Raw genomic sequence first — 9735 nt, forward strand, 5'->3', positions numbered from 1 at the left:
TAAGTTATTCAGTTTATGTTGGATCCCCGCCAGCTACTGCTTTGGTAACTTTGGTATTACGTTTAATGCTGGTTGTAGTCTTTACCAAAGCTGTCAGAATTCGAGACTTATTAGATAGCTGCTGATGAATTGGATAGGGCCGGAGAGCGCAGGAGCCGGTAGGCTTAGGAATGGGGGCCCTGAGGCGCCTCCTCTCCACCCCTCCGGGTTGTTTTCGGCCTCCCAGGGGGTCCTGCTCTCCGCGATCCTGCGCTGTCTCTTTCCTCTCTCACTGTCTTTGTCTATTTCGCAGCATCTAGCACTGCAAAAAGAACGACATAAACCTGAAGTGGGTCGGAAGCCAGTGCTTGGTTAGGAAAAACTATCGCCACAGCGCGGGATCAGTCTCCCTCACAGAGCGCGGGCGGGAACTCCGATTTCCCGCCTCAGGGCCTGGGCGGCGACCATCGGGCCTTCTGTGGCCCCGCCCTCACGCCGCGAGCGCGCGCGCGCGCCCCTCTGCCCTTAGTCACACGCGCATGCGCGGCGCCGGCCGAGCGCGTCACACACCACGCAGGCGCGCTGCGAAAGGCGCGCTTTTCGGTGGTTGCTGGCGGTTCAGGGAGCGCTGGTGGGCCTCGGTAGGCGGCTAGTTTCCGTTAGGGCCGCGGGCCGAGGCAGCGGTCGCCACGTCGGCCGTATTTTGGTGTTTTGATTTGTATTTTGACCCGGGTTGTCAGAGGGGGTGGTCTTGGGAAGCCCCGGGCGAGGCTGTGGCTCCCGGCGGCGGCCGGGGTTGAGGGACGTGCCTGTGGGCGTGACGGGCTTGGGGTCAGGTCGGCCGCGGCTGCCTCCCGCCACGACTGTGAGGAAGGCTGCGGTTTGTTTGCCACCTAAATTTACTCACGTTGAGTATCGTGCTTTCGGCAGTACTGACACAGGTGAACTGAACTTCCCTAATGTGAAAATCCGAAAATGCTCCCTACATCTGAACTTCTTGAGGCCCAGCGTAACGTCTCAGGTGGCAATTCCACATCGTTAAACTTTTTCTAATTCATCCAGCCCTGCTTAGAGTTATTTAAAAAAATATATTCATTTGCCCTTCTGGTTATTTGGCTGAGGTATCTATTAAGTATATGTGAGTCTTGTGTTTACGGTGGAGTCCCCTGTCTAGTACATGTGCTAATATGTGGAAATCAGACACACTTCTGACCGCAAGCATTTGGGATAGGGATATTTGTCAGTTGTGATTAGGTAGCTGGTTCGAGGCCATGCACAGTCGTCACTATGGCCTGAGGGAACCTTCCAGAGGGAAGGAATAATAATTCACAGTCTCTTATACGATATTTCTAGGTTTTGGGGATTCTTAATGGCTTCCGATAATTATAAAAACGTGTCAGCTAAATTTTTCACGCTGCCTTTTTTTTTTTTTTTCCAGGTGAAAACAGACATAGCTTAAGAGATATACTCCAAGTCACTGCTGAAAGAACAGATCATTCATCCACAGCCCAGGGCCTGGGAAATGGCTTAGCTGGGAAGTAGCTTAGCCGGTAAAAGCTTTTGAGGTTGGGGAACCATGTGGTGAAAGAGGAAACAATTCCTGAAAGTTGCCTTCAGACCTAGAGGGGCACCGGGGACCCTTCCCTAGTAGATACAATTAATTAAAAAAACCAAAAAAACCTTTTATGTTCAGGGTCTGGCTTCAGATCCTGTGCTTTAAATTCCTACGTTACGTTCTCACTAATAAATTTAAGAGTTCTGTAAAGGTCGAAAATGATACCTTGTATATAGTAGGCACTCCAGTTTTTAATCATCATTATATTAGTGGATACCATAGTCTAGATAATGAAGAAAATCTAAATGCAATGAAAACTAGTTCTTGTGTGTAGAAGCCAACTGTCAAGTTTCGACAAGTAACTTGCTTAATCAGAAAATTAACAGAGTTAAGATTGAAATGTAGCTCTGATGCCCATACTCATGAACCATAATTTATAGGTTTTATCAAGACCAGAAAGGTTGCAGTGACTTGGAAGTAGTAGACAATTCAGTATCTGTGTCATTGAGCTGTGGTGACAGTTTTTGGTTGTCTATGTCTGGTTGTAGGATATGACTGAATAGAAAAGAGGTAAAACTTGGGAGATGAATATTGATTAAAAAGAATGTGGTGGAAGGGGAGAATTTTGAGATGAATAACTAGAATTGGTGATTTTAGTATTGATATTTTCCAAGTCACTTCCCCTTAAGTTTCTTGGTGTTATATAATGGAGACTAAACTAGGATTAAAACAGATGAAAGTAAGGCCACTTGCCCCAGAGCTGTTGATTTAGTTTTGATACTAGTTCAGATTTAAGTTAGTTTTACTAGCTGTTAAGCTTCCTATTATTATAAGCAAATAATTTATGTATGCCTACCTATAATGTGGTAAATTCTTTCCACAGCATTGTGGAACATAAACTATATTAAGCCAGATGATGGTAGCTCATGCCTTCAGTCCCAGCACTTGGGAGGCAGAGACAGGCAAGTCTCTGAGTTCAAGGCCAGCTGGTCTACAGAGTTGAGTTCCAGGATAGCTAGGGCTACACAGAGAAACCCTATCTCAACTGCCTCCCCCTCCCCTGAAAAAAAGCTATATTAAACATAGCTCACATACATAAAAAGTTTTGGTTATTAAGCTATACTTCCAGATAAGTTGGAAGTAAATTTAAAATGTAGATGATCATTTTTCTTTATCCTAATACTTTTGGTTTCTTAGGAAACCAAAAGGTTTTCTTAAAAATTTTTTAGATTTAATTATTATGTATACAGTGTTTTGCCTGCATGTATGCCTGCACACCAGAAGAAGGCACCATATCTCATTATAGATGGCCGTTAGCCACCATGTGGTTGCTGAGAATTGAACTCAGGACTTTCTGGAAGAGCAGCCAGTGCACTTATAACCTCTGAACCATCTCTCCAACTCCCTTAAATATTTTTTTCTAGTATGCAGGCAAATTCTACATTACAGAAATAGTTTTTACATTATTTAGTGGTGAATGGGATACATTTGTGCCAAGTTGTGCATATGGATGGCAGGGGGCTACTTTCAGGAACCATGTAGGTCTTGAGAACTTAGGTTGACAGGTATGAGAGGAGGTGCCTTCTTGTGCTAACATCTATTTGGCCCAATTGTATATTTTCCTAAGAGTCTTGTATAGAAATGTGAAGGGTTTATGAGAATATCTTGAGGAAAATCTGATGTAAAACTCCTCTACTAGTTGACTATTAGTCTTGTTCTTGCAGTTCATCTTTCTTAAATTTTAATTTTTTTTTTTTTCCAAGACAGGGTTTCTTTGTTGCCCTGGAGGTTCTGGAACTCACCAGGTTGGCCTGGGACTCATAGAGATTCGCCTGCCCCTGTCTCTTGAGTGCTGGGATTAAAGGTGTGTGCAAACACTCCCCAGCATAAGTTTTAAATTTTAACATGTGAGAAATGGGGAAAGTTTGGAAGATTTGTGGCATTATGTTTCAAGTGTTTATATATGATAAATCATTAAAAATATTAAATATATCATCGTTCATATTTATGTTCCATGCAGCTCAATCTGTGCTGATAGCATCAAGAAGTATTTAGTACGTGGTAAAGTTCACAGTCTCTCACGTGGAACTTTGGACTCAACTTCTCCAGTTGCTCATAAGCAGCAGAGTTCTCTCTGGTAAGTTCTTGGACTCTTTCAGCCTCAGTTTCTACATTTGTACAGCAGGGGTAACAGTTTTGAAATTATTTTCATATTCACCTGATCTACAAATACCCATGTAAATGCATGTTTGTGGCGCGCGCACACACACAGTTTCTAAATCTGGATTCTGCATATGAGAGAAAAATGAGGTATTTGTCTTTCTGAGTCTGATTTATTTTATGTAGCATATGATTTTTAGTTGATTCCAATTTCCTGCAAAAGTCAAGATTTCATTTTTCTATGTGGCAGCATAGATCTCCATTGTGTATTTATACATCCATTCATATGTTGGTGGATGTCTAGGCTGTTCAGTTTCCTGGCTGCCATAAGTAGTGTAGCTATAAACATGGATGCACTTGCATCTCTGTGGTGTGTGGACTTAGAATTCTTGGAGTATATGCCCAAGAATACAGTATTCAGTCTTCTGAAAAGCATTTATGTTGATTTTTATAGTGACTGCACAAATTAATATTCCCACCATCATTGAGTGTTTCTCTTTCCCTATATGCTTGACAGCATTTGCTGTTCTTTGTTTTGTTGATGACAACTATTCTAACTGGGAGATGAACTAAAAACAGTTTTAATTTGCTTTTCCCTGATGACTAAGAATGTTGAACATTTGTGCAAATATTTATTGGCTGTTGGTATTTCTTTTTGTGAACTGTCCAGTTGTCCAGTTCATTAATACATTTTTTTGACTGGAAGATTCTATGTTTTTTCAGTTTTTTTTTTACCCCAGAAGTGGCAAGTGTGTGTGTGTGTGTGTGTATGTGTGTGCACGTGCATACACGCTCACGTGTAAGATTTTTTTTTTCTTTTCAGTTCTTCATATATTAAGGTGTGTGTGTGTGTGTGTGTGTGTGTGTGTGTGTGTGTGTGTGTGTATGAATGAATGTATGTATGTATGTATGTATGTATGTATGTATGTATGTATTATGGCATGGCCAGAGGAGGGTGTCAGAACCTCTGCAGCTGGAGTTGCAGGTGGTTGTGAGTAGCCATGTAGGTGCCAGGTCCTCTATAAGATCGCAAGTGCTCTTAACTGTTGAGCTATCTCTCCAACCTCCTTCAAGTTTATGTAGAATCTTGTAATTCTGGTCTGGGGTAATAGCCTAGTCTCAGTGAAGTATGTGCTACATAAAAGAAAGCTGGGCTTGTGGCAGGTACTTATAATCATGCTGGGAGACAGACAGTCTGGTCCGTGGGGCCTACTGTCCAAAAGTCAGCCTATAACCTACTTGGTGAGCTCCTTTGAGAAACCTTGTCTCAAAAAAACAAAGTGGAGAGGGGCGTTGGTGGCACACACCTATAATCCCAGCACTTGGGAGGTAGAGGCAGGCGGATCTCTGTGAGTTTGAGGCCAGCCTGGTCTCCAGAGCGATTGCCAGGATAGGCTCCAAAGCTACACAGAGAAACCATGTCTCGGAAAAAAAAAGTAGACAGTGTTTAAGGAACTATCTCCTCGGCCCCACAAGAGATTATTTTGATTCTTTTGTATTTAGTAAACCCTGATAACTGTCCTAAAATTAGAGATTGTCCTATATTAGAGAAGATTCTATTTGGCTGCTGAGAATTCTTTCTTTTCTGTTGGATACAGCCTGTAAATACCCGTTGAATCCATTTCTTCTCTGGTATAGGTTAACTCTGAAGTTTCTTTGATGATTTTGTTTAGATGACCTATCTCATGAGAGTGGGATATTGAACTATTGATTGATTTTAAATCTTTCTGTGCATATTCTTGTATGTGTGCACATGTGTATGTGGAAGCCAGAGGTTGATATTGGGTATTTTCTTCTGTCATCCATCACTTAACTCTTTCCTGTCTTTAAGTTGTTTACAGAAACTTTTGGATTGGCTTTAAACTTACTGTGTAGTTGAACTTATCTTGCTGATTCCATCGCCCAAATGCTAGGAGTATCTAGGAGTATAAACGTGCATAGTTATACCCAGTATATGTGTACTGGGACCAAACACAAGGATTCAGGCACGTTAGTGAGCCCTCAGCCATCTGAGTCACATGTCCCAACTCCTTTCTTTGATTACCTTTAAATCTTTTTTGCTTAAACTCATGAATATTTTCTTTGTAGGAAAACTATTTTATAAATAAGACAGTCCTTAATCTTGAAAATCGTTATCAATGTATCTTTGTGTCATGAGTACTTGAAATATATGATTAAGCAGATATTTCTTTTACAAATAAATATGTCTATAAATGAACCTTGTAAATAAATCTAGTGTACATTTTTTTAGCAGAGAATTTTATATTCTTGTTTTCTTCTTGATACAGATTTGTCTTCAATTTTGTCTTGTGTTATAGAACTTCTGACATGGAGACTTCCAGCCCTAGGTCTGTGCACCTGGGAGAATGGCAGAAGAATTACTTTGTAGTTACATCCAGTACATGTACACCAGGAGAGAAGGCAGATGCATACCGTGAACAGATACTACGCATTCAATATGAATGTGCCAACTCCGAGATCTCTCAGGTCTGTGCTACCAAACTGTTCAAAAGGTATACAGAAAAATATTCTGCAATTATTGATTCTGACAATGTTGAGACTGGCTTGAATAACTATGCAAAGAGCATTTTAGCTTTGGCAGGATCTCAACAGGCTGACAGTGACAAGTGGCAATCTGGATTGTCAATAAATAATGTTTTCAAAATGAGTAAGGTACAGGAGATGATGCAAGCTGGAAAGAAGTGGAAAGAATCTTTGCTGAAACCTGCTGATGCATCAGTAGTCATCGGTAAAGAGCCCACTGTCTCTGAGCTTTCTAAACTTAATGCTTGTGGAGGTTCTGGAGAGGGTGACTTCTTACCTAGTTCAGTTCATGACAGACATAGGACCCAAGCCATCCCAGGCAGCAGTCTGGGACATTCGAAGTTTCAGAGTGCTCTGCTGCCTACGGCAACTAATACCACTAAGACTTGTCCCACCTCCTCAACACCTTTAGGTGAGTCAGCCACTGCAACATTTCACACTACACAACTATTTGGAAATACCAAAAAGGAAACTCACAGTTTTCCTAAAACCAACACAGGACCAAATACGTCCTTATCCAGTCTGTCTTGTTTTCCTTCTGGCTGTGAAAATTCTCGAGAAAGGAAGGCTTTTTATGGCTCTGGCACCATTGACATGCTTCCTGATCCAATACTGAGTAAGGCTTCTAGTAAAACAGAAGACAGTGACCAAAGGGAAGATAATAGTCTGCCTACCTTTAAAACTGCAAAAGAACAATTATGGGCAGATCAAAAAAAAAAGTGCCACCAATCCCAGCATGTATCAAAATCTTCATATGGTGGTGTGAAAAAGTCTTTGGGAGCAGGGAAATCGAGAGGAATATTTGGAAAGTTTGTTCCTCCTGTATCTAAGGAAGATGGAGATGAGCAGAATGAAAGAGTGAAGTACAAGCCTACTAGGGCAGAGTCAACAGAAACAGCACATGCCATTGATGACCGTCTGAAGAATGTGGAGCCAAGGATGATTGAACTTATTACAAATGAAATTATGGACCATGGGCCTCCAGTACATTGGGAAGATATTGCCGGAGTAGAATATGCCAAAGCCACAATAAAGGAAATTGTTGTGTGGCCCATGATGAGGCCAGATATCTTTACTGGATTACGAGGGCCCCCTAAAGGAATTCTGCTCTTTGGCCCTCCAGGGACTGGTAAAACTCTGATTGGCAAATGCATTGCTAGTCAGTCTGGAGCAACATTTTTCAGCATCTCTGCTTCATCTTTGACTTCTAAGTGGGTAGGTGAGGGGGAGAAAATGGTCCGTGCATTGTTTGCTGTTGCAAGGTGTCAGCAGCCAGCTGTGATATTTATTGATGAAATTGATTCTTTATTGTCTCAAAGAGGAGATGGTGAACATGAATCTTCTAGAAGGATTAAAACAGAATTTTTAGTTCAGTTAGATGGAGCAACCACATCTTCTGAAGACCGCATTTTAGTGGTGGGAGCCACAAATCGGCCCCAAGAGATTGATGAGGCTGCCCGGAGAAGATTGGTGAAAAGGCTTTATATTCCCCTTCCAGAAGCTTCAGCCAGGAAACAGATAGTAGTTAATCTCATGTCCAAGGAACTGTGTTGCCTCAGAGATGAAGAAATTGAACTGGTGGTGCAGCAGTCTGATGGGTTTTCTGGAGCAGATATGACACAGCTTTGCAGAGAGGCTTCTCTTGGTCCTATTCGCAGTTTGCACACTGCTGACATCGCTACCATAAGCCCAGATCAAGTTCGACCAATAGCTTATATTGATTTTGAAAATGCTTTTAGAACTGTGCGACCTAGTGTGTCCCCAAAAGACTTAGAGCTTTATGAAAACTGGAACAAAACATTTGGTTGTGGAAAGTGAACACAGCAATTGAAAGGAGAAGCTGGCATCTAATTCCAGTCCTTTTACCCTTAGCATAGGAAGATTGGGGTGTGCTACTTGTATTGTTGTGGAGTATAGCCTGAATTCCATGCCTCAGATTAGAATGGTAACAGGTTAATTACTGATTGATATATTAGTATGTTGTATTTGCCTTCCAGTTATTATGTGACATATAAGCTTATTTAAATAGAATGACCTTTTATTTCTGAGTTCAAATTAGAACTTTAGTTTTGTAATAATAAACTTGGCTAGTGTAGTCTGGCTTACATTTGAAACAGCATTGCTTACTCGGTTTAGATAAGATCCTACCAAAGGCACCAGAAACTAAGCCACAGTAACCTGTTTTGTGGGATTTTTTTCCTATCAAAATTAACTGATAGAAACATGTTTAGAAATAACAAGATGTAATCTGGTATCAGGGATGTAGTATCCCACTCCAAACAGAAGATAAGTGTGTTTTTCTCTAGGGGTCTGGAATGTTTTCCATTAATATTTCATCTGATACCACTTCAAAGCCTATTTCACCCTCTTTCAAAACTAATTGTTTTAAAATTGTATCATTTTGTTTTGTAAAACATGTTCATTGTAGAAACTTCAGAAGACAGAAGCAAAAAGAATAAAATTTATTGTTAGTTTACTACCACTTTCAGGGGGACACTTCTTTTCAAATTATTTTGTCTTACATAGTGCTGTGATTTTTACTATGTATTTCCTTTTGTAGTCTGTTTTACATTTTCCCTCTCCAACTGGTATGTAGCCATGTTGGCATGAACAATCTCCCTGCTTCATTCTTCCAACTGTGCCACCTTGTCCAGTTAGCTAGTTCCTTTTCTTTAAAGTGTCATCATTTTGCTTGCTGTCATACATGTCTACAGTTACCTTCCTTTACTCACTGTTTGGGAGTCCATGGTATAGATGGGCTATAATTAATTAACATGGAAGTTGATATTTTTCTCTTGTGAACATGACAACTTGAAATGGAATTTGAAACACTTTCAGTGAGTGAATTTAGAAAGTTTGTATTTCATGGTGGCTTACAACCATCTATAACTCCAGTTCCTGGGGATACAATGCCCTCCTTCAGCTGGCACTATGCTCACACATGGTGCACATGCACACATGCAGGCAAAAAAAAAATTCTATAATTTTATTTACACATAAAATCTAATTTTTTTAAAGTTTGTACTTTGATATAGTATATATCTACATTTTCATCTACCTTTTATTTATACGTTGCTGCTTTAAAAACTTGCAAATTTTAGTTTCTCCTTTGAAATGTGATTGTCTCATTAGAATTTAAGTTACTGTTTTCAATTATTTATTTATTTATTTAGTTTTTTGAGACAGGGTTTCTCTGTGAAATAGTCCTGGCTTATCCTGGAACTCACTCTGACCAAGATGGCCTCGAACTCACAGAGATCCACCTGCCTTTGCCTCCCGAGTGCTGGGATTAGAGTCAGTTTCTAACATCTTAAGATATCTACTAATATCCAATACTTTATCCTTGTTAGGATTTGCATATGAAATGTTCCTCATAGGCTCATATGTTCAGTCTTGGCTGTGAGATAGTTGTGCAATTTTGGAAGGTTCTAGAAGTTTACGAGGTAAGCCTTATTTATAGTAAGAAAGTCATTGGGGTTATATCCTTAGGGGCTAAG

The 9735-nt window shown here is 40.6% G+C and overlaps 1 protein-coding gene across 14 annotated transcripts; it reads left to right on the plus strand.

Moving 5' to 3' along the window:
- Window positions 1–526: 526 nt before the first annotated feature.
- On the plus strand, window positions 527–8720 carry Fignl1 (fidgetin like 1). Of its 14 annotated transcripts, none has more exons than XM_027388096.2 (5): window positions 527–620; window positions 1418–1529; window positions 3298–3398; window positions 3555–3671; window positions 6013–8720. In XM_027388096.2, exon 5 carries the CDS (start codon window positions 6023–6025, stop codon window positions 8054–8056), a length of 2034 nt encoding a protein of 677 aa, XP_027243897.1. In that variant the 5' UTR covers window positions 527–620; window positions 1418–1529; window positions 3298–3398; window positions 3555–3671; window positions 6013–6022; the 3' UTR covers window positions 8057–8720. The 14 variants fall into 14 exon arrangements, with proteins under 14 accessions (XP_027243897.1, XP_027243899.1, XP_027243901.1 ...); XM_027388098.2 differs by having other exon boundaries at window positions 3302–3398; XM_027388097.2 differs by lacking the exon at window positions 527–620 and adding an exon at window positions 631–920.
- Window positions 8721–9735: the final 1015 nt, after the last annotated feature.

The sequence above is a fragment of the Cricetulus griseus genome (assembly GCF_003668045.3).
Source record: "Cricetulus griseus strain 17A/GY chromosome 1 unlocalized genomic scaffold, alternate assembly CriGri-PICRH-1.0 chr1_1, whole genome shotgun sequence".
Classification (NCBI taxonomy): Eukaryota; Metazoa; Chordata; class Mammalia; order Rodentia; family Cricetidae; genus Cricetulus; species Cricetulus griseus.